The sequence below is a fragment of the Rissa tridactyla genome, chromosome 1, assembly GCF_028500815.1.
Source record: "Rissa tridactyla isolate bRisTri1 chromosome 1, bRisTri1.patW.cur.20221130, whole genome shotgun sequence".
Classification (NCBI taxonomy): domain Eukaryota; kingdom Metazoa; phylum Chordata; class Aves; order Charadriiformes; family Laridae; genus Rissa; species Rissa tridactyla.
The window spans coordinates 130251540-130266115 of NC_071466.1; the positions used below are offsets into that span (position 1 = coordinate 130251540).

At 50.0% G+C, this 14576-nt stretch overlaps 1 protein-coding gene across 3 annotated transcripts in view; it reads left to right on the top strand.

The window, feature by feature from the left end:
- The first annotated feature begins 3557 nt into the window (after positions 1-3557).
- The window catches only part of VANGL1 (VANGL planar cell polarity protein 1), a 46490-nt gene continuing 35471 nt past the window's right edge, over positions 3558-14576 (top strand). Inside the window, exons 1-3 of one of the 3 annotated variants that reach the window (XM_054223238.1) lie at positions 3558-3661; positions 12347-12638; positions 14441-14567. In XM_054223238.1, the coding sequence (XP_054079213.1) occupies positions 12556-12638; positions 14441-14567 (210 nt within the window). In that variant the 5' untranslated portion in view covers positions 3558-3661; positions 12347-12555. Of the gene's footprint in view, positions 3662-11216; positions 11621-12346; positions 12639-14440; positions 14568-14576 lie in introns of those variants that run through there. The other 2 variants (XM_054223228.1, XM_054223249.1) reach the window with 2 other exon arrangements.

The window sequence follows — 14576 nt, forward strand, 5'->3', positions numbered from 1 at the left end:
GATCTCTGTTGCATTTTGAATTCCCTGCGTGAATAAGTCGGCATGTGTGTTTTCATGCTGGGCTCTGCCATCCACCCACCTTGGCCTTGGTCAGATGGTACTGCATTTGTGAGAAGACACCTGGAACCTTCTGAAAATGTCATGAGGACAAAAACTGTCTGGACCCTCATGTTTCAACCAGAAAGATAATGTTCTGTTTGCACTTCCTAGCATTTTCCTGGGTATTTCTTCAAAGTTATGGATGGAAACAGTCTCCCTCAAGGAAGTACGTGAAATGAGAATGTTAGTCATGTTTCTATTGGAAACACAAACCAAAGGAGTCTTAAGGGAAGTCAGAAGCTGCTGCTTCTAAGACCTGTAAAAGTCTCTGGTTTTTTGCTGCCTTGAGCAGAAAATAATTATTTTTGTTCATTTATTTGAGTAAGCTGCCTTCTGCTATAGTGAACTTGGGGCCGTAACGTTGGCATTCACATGATAAGGAATTTTTTTTTCCCAAATAGAAGAGAGACAAATTAGGAGCAAATCAAAGGTATGATCTCATGCAACTCCACTGCAGAAAGGGATGAAGAATCTGAGCTCATATCGTTTTTCGGTGTGCCACATTGTGAAACAGGCCAACTTTGGGCTTGGCTTCATACGAGTGTCCTACCTCTTCATCTGCCTCTGTGTGTGTGTGTGTGTGTGTGAATCTAAGAGCATGCCGTAGAGCAGTACCAGTCCATATAATTGACCACTTGCACGTTCTTCCTAAAACATCTCCTGGCCGTTATGCCAGAAGGAATGGGAAATGATCAAAACAGAAGAGAACTGAACGGTGAAGGTGTCTTGCATTACATGCAGACGGAGACAGACTTTGTTTGACATGGACTTACTTGGAGAGAGTCCAGCGTAGGTCCACTAAAATGATTCAAGGATTAGAGCATCTGATGTACCAGGAGAGGCTGGGAGAGCTAGGATTTTTTCAGTCTTGAGATATTTCAGAGGGGAATCAATGTGTGTAAATGTGTGTCAATGTGTATAAATACCTGATGCAGGCGAGTTTAAAAAAAAAAATAAAAAATGCAGGCAGGCTCTTCTCAGTGGTATCCAGTGAAAGGAAAAGAGGGAACAGGCGCAAACTGAAATACATGAAATTCAATCTAAGCATAAGGAAAAAACCATTTTTACTGTGAGGATGTTCAAACACTGGATCGGGTTGTGGAAGGAGGTTGTGGACTCTCCGTCCTTGGGGGTGCTCAAAACCTGACTTGGCACAGCCCTGAGCAGCCCTCTCTAGTTGACCCCGCTCTGAGCAGGGGAGACTGGACCTCCAGAAGTCCATTCCAACTTAAACGATTCTCCTGTCAATCTATGAGATCTGTTTTGGGTAATTAAAAAAAGTTCTAATTTTGCCTATTCAGTAGCGTAGAGGAGCGTAGCACTTCACGAAATTCTGAACTATGACCCTACCACATAAACAGCTCGGCTCATGCAGAACATTGCCTCATGTCTTGGTGGTTTAAACAGATGCTGAGAGATAAGCATGTAACAGCCTCTCAGCATCTTCCCCTGAGCCCCTCATCAGTGTATTTATTCCTCCTTTGCCAATGTTCTGTGTAACAGCTTGCCCGAGTTGGGTGCAAGGGCTCCTCACTGCTGGCTCTAACAGGTATCTACACCAGCTAGGTCTGGGCAGGGGGTAGGTGCTGGTCATCCCTGAGGTTTGCGTACATCCCCAGCTTAGATGTCTTCCCAGTCCCCTTTCTGTGGGGTACTGCTACAAGTCCGGCTGCTCTAGACCATGAAATCAATATCTAGAAATCCTCTAAATCTTCTTGAGCAGCTGCTGGGGTGGCATAGTAGAAGCAGAAATACAGACTTAGCAGAGGAGTTTCTTGCTCACTTTTAAAGAAGTCCAAGCTAAAGACCTTTGGAAAAGGCCCCTTTCCCTCGATGAAGTTTTCCCCTGAGTTTCCGTAGCATCTCCCCCTGTCCTCTTCCCCACTTGGCGCAGGTAAAACCAGCGCAAGGGCACTGAGCCTGCATAACTTCCAGTCTGTTGCCTTTTGCTGTGTTTCCCCCACCTCTGAGTGGGGAAGAAACAAGCCCCGTTGCCATAAGTCAAGCCGTGGGGAGCCATTAGCGGGCGTTGAGGCTGAGAGTCAGGCTTTCAACAGGGTGTTAGATGCTTTCCAGGGCAGGGCCATTGCCTGGAATGCAGCAGAGTACTCGGGCCTTGGGCAAGTTTAGACACATGTTGATGCATAAAACACGATGGAGCCTATCACTTGATATCGGCCTCTTCCCGTCAGTCACAGGGTTGGGTAAGCATGTACGCCATGCAAAACAGGAGGTAAGGTAATTACCAAATCCGAGTGATATGGAAATGTTTCTCCTAACTCCCAGTTGACTGTTCCACTATAAAGTGACTCAGTGCTGTAGGGATGTTGAGCAGGGGGCAAGCACCACCATGGCATTATTTTGGAAAAAGAGAGTGATGAGGGGAAATGGGAGGGGAAAAATAAAAGATGCTATCTACAGCAGCCACAATAACGCAACACAGAAACTATCTGATAGGAGTAACTTCAGTTATCTTCTGCATGTGTTCCTTTTGTAGACTGGATTGTTATTGAGTAGTTCAAAGCGCCGGGCTGGAATCTAGGAGATCTAGATTTTCTTCATGCATTTTCAACTGCTGGTTTGTTGTACCACCCGAAAACTTAACTAATTTTAAAGGGTAAGACAACCCAGAGGTGAAATGAAAAAGGAGCAACATCCGAATACAGAAAAGGTGACTTGCACGGCAATGCAGAACTCTGCCCGTTTCCTCCCCAGAGCAAGCGGTGTAAGGAATTTGGTGCCCAAGGCAGGCTTCGGGAAGCCTGTTAGAGGCTTTGGGCAAACCAGGCCCTTCTCCCTGGGGGACAAGGAGGTCCTTCCTCACCGCAGACCTCTTTTGACCAGGGGCAAAGTGCACTGCAGCTGCAGGCTATGGGTGGAGGAGAAGACCAAGCAGTCCTGACGGCTATAGTGCCTGGCAATACATTTGGCCTTGGAGAACACCCGAGGACGTGATTGTCCTGGATGCATGAGCTCGAAGGGACTGGTCTTTCTGCTGGAGGAGAGTGTGCTGGCGTAAGGACAGGTCGAAGGGTAAGGCTGGGTGGTGGAGAGCGGTAGGAAGGGGCTCAGCCTTGGAGGGGCTGTGGGGCTCCGGAGGTGGACACCAGGGAGCAGGGAGGGGGGCAACAGACAGGTCTTGGAAAGAGGGGCTGTGAGGGAAGCCTGTGAGCCGAGATGAGCTGCAGGGAGACGTTCAAAGGGTGACATCGGGCCTCGAAGGGGCGAGCAGCGGGTCCGGGCACAGGTACCCCTTCCGCGTATGGCTGCGGCAAGGGCTGGCCGGGAGATGCCGGGTCCGACGGGCGGGCAGCGCCGGGAGGCTCGGGAGCCGGGGTCTGGGTTCCCGGTGGGAGCCCGGGGAGGGAGAGAGGCAGGGATAGAGGGAAGGCTGGCCCGGGGGCGGTGGCTCCGGCGGGGGAGGGACGGGGCTGCGGGGCGGTGCCGGGCACAGGAAGCGGAAAGCGGCGGCAGCAGCAGCGACGGCGGCCGCCGCCGGGGGAAGGCGGCGGGGTGCGGCGGGTCGGTGCCGGGAGCGGCATGGGGCGGCCGCGGCAGGGAGGTGAGTCCGTCCGTCCGTCTGTCGGTCTGTTTGCCTGTCTGTCCGTCCGTGTGCGGGGGGCGGCGGCGCTGCCCTCCACCACGCCCTCCCGCCGCCGGGACCCCGCCGCTCTGCCCCGGGGTGCCCGGGAGCAGCGATGGGGCAGCCCCCTCCGCTCCCGAGCCCGGCGGCAGAGGTCCGTCCCCCGGCCGGGGAGCGGGGGACTGAGAGCCCGGCTGGGCTCCGGCGGTGCCGGCTGCCGGGGGGGAGCCCGGTGCCTCTCCGCACCCCCTGCCCGGCGCTTTCCGGGGCGGCTGCCTTGGGGGCCGGTTCCCGTAGCTGGGCGGAGGGGGAAGGCGGGCGGGGGCGGCCGCCGGGCCTCCCTCCTGCCGTCCCGGGGCTCTGCCGGGCAGCCTCGGCGCTGCCCTCCCCCGCGGGGAGGCTGCCGGGGCGGCGGGTCCCGGCTACGATGCCGCGGGCGGGAGAGATCTCCGCTCCCCGGGGTAAAAACCCTTAAACGCCGTCGGGGGACGTGGGTGTAGCCCCGGGGCGGGGGGGGGGGGCGGCAGCTCCTCTGGCCAGCCTGGCCTTTGGAGGAACCCCCAAAGGGTTCGTGCGCCAGCACGGGTGAGTCCGCGCCGGTGCGGTGGCTCTGCTGGTGCCTCGCCTCTCCAGGCCGTGTGGAAGAAGCTGCTTTATGCCCGGGCTCACCCCGCCGGGCAGCACCGGGGTCACTGCCAGGGAGAGGGAGAGAGGACAAGGGTGGCGCTTCTCGGCCGGGAAGCGGGCTTGGTCGCTGAAGCGATGCCTGAAGCCCCCGTCTCGCAGGACTGAACGGTTCTTTCCGTTCAGCAAGTTACGGCGTGGGGAAGGAAGGTCCATCTCGCACGGCCGGAGATAAATCTGCTCCAGCCACAGGCAGGGAGAGGGGGGGTCTCCTCCTGCGCCTTGGCAGTGCGGGCCCGGGATGGGATGGGTACCTGCACGCTGCTGAGGGCGCCCAACAGAGGGCAAAGCTATTGCGTTAGCTCTTCAGCGTCAGTCGTGGCACGCTTTGGAGAGCCGCTGTGAAGCGATATTGCTTTCTTATTTAGAAGACCATCAAGGTTGTAAACTGACTCTCATGACAAGAGAACGCCTTGACTGTAGGGTCTCTGGAAGCATAAATGACTTGTCGGCAGGGTTTTGGTCAGGGGAGGCAGACTTAGCAATTCTGCAACTGTTTGAAGCGGTGGATTTTTTTGGCACTGAGTTTGTCAATAATGACTTGCCCACAAGATCTTTGCAGCTATAAAGAGTTAAGAAATTAAGTCATACTGGCTGGAAGAGCAAATTAGGATGTTGTGGAGTATATTCTGTGAGCCTATCACCAGGGCATCCTGACTTTGAGGAGAAGAGTTACGGAGAAGAGAGCTTCAGCAACGCTTTGCCATCTTTGAAAAGCTTCATTTTGACATGCTTGGCTCTTTTCCACCTCTGGGGCTTGGCTGTATAGCTTGCCACAACTATGGGGCCAGTGTCAGCTCTGTGATCATTTCACATGTTAATTTTGAAAAAAAAAAAAAAACGGTGAAGAGAGTCTGACAGAAAGCCTCCCTTAGGAATGCTTTCTATGAGCTGAAATTTTTGGAAGGATTCCAGCCTGTGTCAGAACCACCCAGGCAAGTAGCCAGCTGCCCACGGTCACTGGCCAGCAGCTCCCTGTGGCTGCTGCTTGCCCTCTGGTTTTGGTTAGTCATGGCAGTGTTCTTGGTGGCCCTTGTCTTATGGATATGTGCACCTAGGGAGGGCTTATACCCCTGGGAAACCAGGATACGGTACTAGGAAAATGTTACCAAGATGACTGCCATTGTCCTAGCAAAGCTGCATGTCGTATTGTGGTAGCCTGCCCTCCTTCCGACCCTATCTCTGACAACCAAAGTGAAGAATGGTTCCAGAAACATGGCTGTGCGCTGCTACAGGGCGCGCTGTGCTGCGCAGGGACCTGAGAGGCAGACCCGAGTGGAGAATTGTGATGTCCAGTTCTGCTGGTAGGAAACAGCAAGTGTCATCTTGCTCCATATCTGGTACCGTCACTGGGGAATTTGGTGGAAGGAGGAGATGAACCCTTGTGAAAACTATCTTAGGACTTCTTTTAATTTCTCATTAGCTTTTACTGCAGAATTCTCTGATTTGGGTCAAATTGAAAAACAGTGGTCCTTAGGGGTCAACACCCTTGCCCTTTCTCCTTGCGAGGTCAGAATGTCATTGCCTTTTTACAGGATTGAGCAGGAGGAGGGAGGTAGAGGGAGACTGTAGAGTCCGACTATGTTGTGTACTGGGGATTTGATCAGGGTCTGTAGACTTCTTTTTCATTTTAAGTTCAAATAGAAAATGCAGGAAGACACGCAGTATCCTAAAGGAGGGGATGCACTTTCAGCAGAGAAGCCTTTTGTAGTTTATAGCCTTTAATACTGTCTCAGTGTCTAGGTGCTATGGTGAGAAGTAAACTTTGAAAATAAGGTACAGGTGCTGCCTGCGTGGATAGGCAGAGCCTGAAGAGTCTTGCACGAGCCTTTCCCCTGTTCGTTTCAGTAAGGCCGTAGGGCTGTAAATGTCAGTATGGAAACCTACGTTCCTGTGCACAGTCCCAGCTGCTCTAGTATCGTGAGGTCACAATACCTTCTGCCACGTTACCTGGCTCTGGTGGACTTGAAGGTCTAGCAACTCCGGAGAGACATACGAGCGAGGAAGCGCAAGCTTTCACCAGTCTGACAGGATGGCAGCTGAGGTATAATTTGCATGATAGACTTGAAAGCTGGCTGTGCTTCAAAAAGTTGGACAGTGCAGCTTCTTGGAGTGGGCAAAGGGCATCCTCCAAGGAGGTGCTTCACTGTTCGGTCCCACGCGGAGGACTTTCCAACTTCCAGCTGTGCGTCAGGGAGGCAGGAGGCTGGGGCTTACGACTTGGAAACACCGCTTGGTTGGGCGGTGGTTTTGGCCAGACATTTCTGTTGTCAATTGAAACAGCCTCGCAATGTTTTCAGGCCTGTGTTGTTGCATGTTCTGATTAAACGTGCAGGTGGATTGCTTCAATAAACCGAGTGAGTGACTTTTCTTTTTGAAATGTCCATGTCATGGACTGATGGTTTTCAGCCTAGGGGCTGGGAATTCCTGAGGGAATTTCGAAGAAGCCTCTGAGAAGCAAAAGAAAAGAGAACCTATTGCTAGAGGGCTTGAATTTGCTGACTACTAAACATTTTTTTAGGATGAGGGGCCTGCAAATCAAGAGCCACTGCTGTAGAGTAAAAGTCCTGGTTTATATATATATATTTAAGGCAAAAATGAACTGTATTTAGTAACATGCAAAAATAAATAGAAGGCTTTTGGAAAAGCCTTCTTTCCCAAAGATTGTTGGCTGTTAAAATGGAAAGCGTTGGCTCTGCGAGTAGATCAGCTTGGGTGAGCTTCTGTGCTTACAGATCAAATTGCTGGGTTGGGGCCATCTCAGGAAATTCAAAAGCAAAAGGTTCCTGTGGCATTGCTCATAGATCTTGCCTATATATGCAGTTGAACACGGCATGTTACGCAACTTCTCGTTTTTCTGAGGTGAATAATAGGAATATGCTGCAGCCATACCGTGCAGCCGAGTTAATGCCAGAGTTGGAAGGCTTCCTCGCTGCTTAGCCGTCTTTTAATTAGTTTTACTCTTGAACCCTAACGGTGTCCCATAGCTTAGCTCTTGGGGTTCTGCGTGTTTAATTTGCAAAGCTCTTCGTTTCACTAAGCGGAGAAAAAAGGATTTCACAGCGCGATAGCTCGTGGGCACCCGTTACCCTGTAGACAGCTGGTGCTGTTTAACAAGGGAGGCCGACAGTGTACGGAGCCGAGTGTGCGCACATCCTTGCGGACACTTGTGGCCGCTTGTGCTCCAGATGGCACTGCCAAATATACGTAACTTCATGAACTGACTGGTAAATCAACTCTAATTGATGGCAAGATTTAAACGGAGTAAGATTGGAACTGTACAGACAAGGATTTCAAAGCTGAGCTGCTTTGGAGTTATTTGCCTCAACTTCACAGGGGAAAATCCATCGGGAAAGCATGGGATGTAAAAGAGCGCTCTTGTTTGCGTCTGCCCGCTTTGATTTAAAGATGTAACTTGCTCTTTTAAATTTCCCTTGGGCTGGGAGCCAAACTGCGCTCCCTTGAAGACGATCACAAAGCGAACTTCATTGGAGATGGGATTGGGCTCCCAGCATGGAAAATAGCAATTCAAAAGGACTCTTTTTGGAGATTTATGAGCATATGAAAAGAGGGAGTTACAATGAGTTGTGTAGCTGCGTAGAAACTGTAATTACAGTGATGTCTGTGGTATTGAGGAGTAACTAAATTTCTCCACTGTCGTGCAGGATGTGGCCATCCTTGCCAGAATAGGGTCCCAAAATTTCCTCTGGGGAGTCCTTGGCGTTGTTTCCCATCTAGTACTTCGCATCCTTCTGTCGTTGGTGAGTAAGGGAAAGGCAAAGTGAGAGAGCCGGCCCTACTGGGAGCAAAGTGCTTGGTGTGTGCAGACACACAATTGCCATGGTTGGAGCGGAGGAGGCATTCCCATCTCCCCTCTAGCTGTTCGCTTGTGCTGCTGTTCACCCTGGTGTTGGTTTTGCTGCTTGGGGCTGTGCTGTGAACTAGGTTGTGGAAAGGATCCGAGACAAAAGCGTGGCGAGGGGGAGAAAAGGAGGTTTTTTGTTGTTTTGTTTTCCAGCGGTGCTGTTTGCTCGCTGAGAATTGTGTTGACACAACCGAGAGTGGTGAACCATGGTGTGGAGGCGGAAGCTACTTACACCGGCTTTCTTGTCAATGCCAAAATACAGTGCAGCTGTATGCTCAGGCTGGAGGAGCTTGCGTTCACACAGGGCCAGAAGCTCTGCAAACAGACCATGCCTTCGGTGGCATCCTGCAAGATGTAATGATCTATTGTGAAACCGTTTCAATTGGCTAAATTGGGCTCTCAATTCACACTTGTTTGTGGAGGGATGGGGCTGCTCCTTTATGCGGCACAGTTAGAATCATAGAATGGTTTGGGTTGGAAGGTCATCTAGTCCAACCTTCCCTGCAGTGGGCAGGAACATCTTCAACTAGATTAGGTTGCTCAGAGCCCCGTCCAACTTGACCTTGAATGTGTCCAGGGATGGGGCATCTACCACCTCTCTGGGCAACCTGGTCCAGTATTTCATCATCCTCGTTGTAAAAAAATTTCTTCCTTATATCTAGCCTAAGTCTACCCTCTTTTAGTTTAAAGCCATTACCCCTTGCCCTGTCGCAACAGGCCGTGCTAAAAAGTCCCTCCTCATCTTTCCTGTAGGCCCCCTTTAAGTACTGAAAGGCTGCAATAAGATCTCTCCAGAGGCTTCTCTTCTCCAGGCCAAACAACCCCAAACTAAGATGTCCTTGCCCAGAGGGGTAGGGTAAGAATCATCGTTAATCGTGATTTAGTAGTGGAGGTATTTGAAGACTGCGCTTAGCACAATCATATCCAAACTATGTAGGATACATGTACAGCTTGTCTTCTCTACCTTTGCTCAGGCTCTAGTGGTGGGCACTGTTGGAGTGGTGGCTAAACCAGGGTTGGCTTCTGTCTATGCTGGTGAAAGCTCCAACCCAGACATGTAGTTTAGCATATTAGTTGTCTTTCGGTCCCCTCCCTACTTCTTCCCCAGTGGTTCCAGAAGCTTTTCTGGGGTAAGGCTGGTGCCCTTCTTTTGTAAAATAGACCAGGAGGCAGGTAACCTGCTTGGCTTGGCTATGAGGAGTGTGTTTGGACTGTCCTCCTCCCTCCTTTGTTTCTTCTTTTCATTCTGCTTAGGCTATCCTTTGTTGGGCAAATCTAGGAAGTTTTGTGGACTGTCAGCCTCAGTTGGGCACCAGACAAAGTGGTCTTCTGCTTTTTCCAGATGAAGTTTGGCAGATGTATTTTATTCCTGGCAGTCCTTGTCAGGAAGATCTATTTAGCCACCATTGTGTCCTGCAGCTGGGGCCAGGAGGTGGTGTTGAGTCCCCAGGTTCATCGTATTGCTTTTGACAACAATCCAGGAGGCTTAACGTTTTTTGGGGCCCTTCTTGTTGACTTTTCACAGAGCTGTGTCAAAACCGTTGCTCTTGTTTACACAGAAAACGAAAGTTGGCATGATCCAGCCTGCCCCGATGTTCCTGTGTTAGTCTTCCCATGAGTTTGCTTTCTGTGCGTGGTGCCCAGCGCTGCCTTGCTTCACCCACCATCAGATGGGCACCGCTCGCTCCCGATTCCTGTCTGGGCAGCCTGTGCGTTTCCACAGCAGCTTCTACCTGCTGAAATGTTCTCTGGCATCTCCTGGGAAGGGTGACCCTGTGCTGCTGGGGATGAGAGAGGGCGAAAGAGGGGCTCTGTTCCCAGTCCCTGTCTCAGCTCCGATTCTTCTATCTGGGAGTTGGGGGGGGAAAAATTCTGTGGTGAGAGGAGAAGGCTGGGAGTTGATAGTTTCCTAGAAGCTGAGGAAAAATGCGTAACCCTTACTGATGGATGCCGAAAGCTCTCCTTGCTTTCCCTGTTCCTGTAGCGTGGTGGTGTGTATTTGTGAAGACAGTGGTTGTTCTCAAAGTGACTCTAGTAACATCACAAATAGTCAGTGGTTTAAGCCTATAGTACCTTTTGTACAACTGGGGGTGTTTTGGTTTTGTAATGCCTAATGTTTACAAAGTCCTGTGTAGCCATCTCCTCTACTGGTATCGTAGTGCTTTTTGAAGGCGGGGGGGTGACGGCCTCCCCTCCGTTTGTTGGGTAAGGACAGACACGGAGGAAGGATTTCTCCAAGGTTGCCTAGGACAGAGGTAAAAATCAGGTTTAATGAGTCCTAGTCTATTGCTGGAGCCATAAGCTACAGGCTGTGTGCAAGCCGAGGGAGTTAACAAGTGTTAACATCATGTGTCCCAGGCTGGGGGATTTTTATTCCTGCTACAGTAATGATGCCATTTTCCAGACTGTGCCGTGCCTTGGCTTTATGTCTTGCTGCGTTTAAATTCATCCTTGTTCCTCCCCTCCCAACCCGGGCCTTATGTTCCCATCCTTATTTGTCCTTCCTAGATTCTCTGCTGCCTTTAAGGAGCTTCCTCGAGGCATGATATGCCCGTAGAAGCCTGGGGATTCATGTACACAGAAGGTCCCCCTCTGCCGCCTTCTTTCCAAAAGCCCTGGCATGCCCAAGTGTTGTGCAAATACCTGCAGCTCCCGATGCAGCGGGAATGCTGCTTCGCGTCGTTGCAGATCGCACCACCAGCCAAGGAACCCTGTGGGGAAGAGGCTTCATTCTTTGGCACGGCTTGTGTGTGGTAGAGCTCTCTGCTCGCTTACGAGCTTTTCTGGAGGTGTTAGTGGAGGAAACTTACGGCTGGAAAGAATAGTTGGCCAAGTATAAAGCCCAACTTCTGTTGTTGTCCCTCTGTGTTTGGGGAGGGAGAGGGTGGAAAGCAGTGGTTTATTGCTAACAGCTTTGAAAACCGCTGTGAGCAGAGAACAGCGGAGGGATCGAATGTAATTTTAAAGCGGTCTTTTGCCCGCTCTGAAAGTACAGCATGGCTGTAGCCCTCCGTTCCACCAGTGTTGGCTGGAGGCAGCGATCACCTGGGCAGGAGGCACGTGAGAGTGCTCCTTCGTGCCAAATGCTGGGCTCTGACAAGGTACCTCTGTCCATAGCTGCAACCTCTCCGTCTGCACCTCTTTGCCATCTGCATGCATTTTTCCCAAACCGGTGACTGACTCCCCTCCTTTCCGTTTCTTTTCTCACCTAATGCAGGATATGGGTTTGGAAAGCGGGTTGGCGTCTACCCTTCTTCCCCACAGGGTTCAAGGGCTTTTTGACATGTCACTGTTGGGAATTGTTCTGGTGTCGCCCTGCTCCTGTTCCAAAAACCATGACCCTCTTCTGCCCTTTATGGATGGGACTTCAGCTTCTGTTCCAAATGGAAGTACGTTGTAAGAAATGTTGGCCCATATAAGCTAGATGTGATCTCTAATCAGCTCTCCGCGGTGTTATTAGTATGTGTATATATAGATATGATTTTTAATAAAATTCAATTCTTCAAGGCCCAAATTAGCTTCTGGAGGCAAAGGTTACAGAGAAGGGGAGGTGCTTGTAGTGCCATTGATTGTGTAGTAACTAATGCTTGTAAAACGGGCACACCTTGCAGTTGTGAGAACAAAGAAGGTTCAGACACGGTGGTCTGATCCTCTCCTGCGTGTCTCCTAGGAAAGTCACCTATATAGTCATCCTATATACAGGCTATAACGCTGGCGTTCTGAATCTGGGGGTATTTGGGCTGTGTGTTTCACAGGTGAAGAGATGGGTGTGTGGAAGTCAAACCCAGTACTTTTTCCTGGGGGTGAACAGCTGTATCTGGGCTGCTGAGCCTTCTCCAAGTCACTGTCTTTTCCAAGTGACTTTCACTGTTTCTTCTGGATTTTTAGATGAATGGGCTAGACTTTAAATAAGCTGATAACATATCTCTATTTTGCAAAGGTCTACAAATGCATACATTTCTCTAGACTGGAGAGATATTGGCCAGGACAAGCTTGCAGATTGGGCACAGTGTGATGAGTGGTGATGTGTGACCAGGGTGAAGGAATTGCCGCAGTCAGAATGCTGTTCTGCTTTGCTTAAGAGTGCACTTCCATGCCCATTTTTCTTTCCTTAGGTCGATCGTGAGGAGCCAAGCACCCTCCCTTCCCGCCCCTCCGATCAGATTCCTTGTAAATGAAGCTCACCTGCTCCCCGAGGGCCAGACCTCACTGATGACTGGGAAGCAAAGAGTACCCAGGAAAGCACTTTTACCACGGACTCCACCTCAGGAGCACCAGGAACTCGTCTTCTAAGTAAAATCTGTGCCCCTTCTGTGCAGACCCAATGTCTGCTGCAATGGATACAGAATCGACATATTCGGGATACTCCCACTACTCAGGTCACTCCAAAAAAGCCCACAGACAAGGGTAAGGAAATGTTTATTTTTAATTACTTGCTGCTCTAAGCTAGCACCATGGCCCGTGGGGAAAAAACCTGTAAGCTAGGATGAAATCAGTGGGGCCACAACTCTGGAGGGAGATACATGCGGAAAGTCCTCATGAGGAACCCAGTGAGGAGACTGGAAGTAATAATGCTGCAAATTTGATCATATTCAACCTGTTGGATGCGCTCTGAGGTCATGTATGGCCAGAAAGATTGAGAAAAGCACCAGCAGAAGGAAACAGTCACTTAACTCCACTCTTAAAGTTCGAGGGATGAGTAGAGTCTCTGGGAAGAAGATGTGTCAGACTTCATAAACTGATAATTGCCACTTGTTTTCTCTTCTGATGCCATTTCTTTATTGTGTAACAATAAGGCTTCCTATCTCTCGCCACCATCCTCCTGGCTACTCTTGCTAGTGTGTTGGGGTTTTTTGATAGAATTTGAGTGGTACTTGAGTCCACAACAAGTCCTATATCAGCATTGATTGGATTAGAAGTCAGGCTTTTCTGAACTTCAGTAGCAGGTCCTCTCTGTTGTGGTAGTTCAGCAGCCTCAAAAACCATCTTGCTCTAAAACTTCTGATTACTTGAAAACATTATCCTTTTTTTTTTTTTTCCCCTCCATCATCATTAGTTTTACATGCAAAATGTTTGCCGCTTACAGTCTTTGCAACTTAGAAATGAGTTGATCCAAAATAACTTTGCATTTCAGAAGCGATTATCTTGTGTGGTTGGAAAAATAATTCTTCCATGAAATTAAGTCTTTTTGCTCGCAGTCCAGTTATTGAGTAAAACATCTCTTGTTTGCCTTTTCTCCCTTCTTTAACACCCCCACCCCCAATATGGATTGCCCTTTGAAGTTTAGAATGCCATGTGGAAAAATGCCTTCAAAGTTCCCAAAGCAACATTCAAAATCCTAGAGCCTCTTACTGTGACCAGGGAAAAGTCTCATCCTGTGAAACCTTTGGGCTTTGGTAATTCCAAGAGAGATGGAATAGAGAGAACGGATCTGGAACATTGGATGCTCCTGAGCTTTAAGCTGGTCCCTGAGCACAGTGAGGGTCTCCGGTGCAAAGGTTGCTTTCGTATCCGGGTAGGAAGGGGGAGGAAAATCTTGGTGAGCAGGTTGATGGCGCCTAACTCATCTTGAGACATTCTCAGACAAGAAGCAATGAGGTCTAAAAGGGTACTCTGGAAGAAAGCATTACCCTGGTACCCTTGATGTTCTTGCTGCCTTTATAAGAGGTTAACTGCAGGTTATGAACCAGTCGAAATAAACTTCACCAGTTGTCCTACAGTGTTGAAGTCCTAGTTGTTAAGGCTACTTTGCAGGAACTAAAGCAGTCTTGATCAATTTTAACTGTACATCTCCCTGTGAGATGCTGTATTGCAGGTAGAGAGCTGTGTAGACCAATTAATCCCAAATGGAGTTACCAGTTGTTGGGAGAACGTGAGCTTCCTTTTGAAGCGCAGCACTGGCAGAAGCTGTTTCAAGAGAAGATGAGGTGGTGGGGATATACCCCCATCCCATTCGCTCCCCTCTCCAATCACTGAGAGGGCAGACTGTCTCAGCCACCAGGCTGTAGGCAGCTCTGGGCAAGGTCCCTTTCTAGCTCTTGCAAAGCTTGTTTTGTCATAGATTGGGTAAATATTGATCAAGAGAAGGGCAAGCATGACTACAACCTAATGCTTAGGGCACCTGCCGCAGCTTGAGGTGTAGCAGATTCCAGGCCCTGCGCCAGAAACTACCTGGTAATGTTGTTCTCTTCTTGCTCTGTTTGGAAAAGGAGTCGGGACAGGCACAAATCGCCACGAAGCAAAGATGGCAGTCGGTCTGAGAAGTCTGTCACTATCCAAACACCTCCTGCAGAGCCGCTGCTTGGGAACGATGCCTCTCGGGCGGAGGAGGGCCAGGTAAGGAGG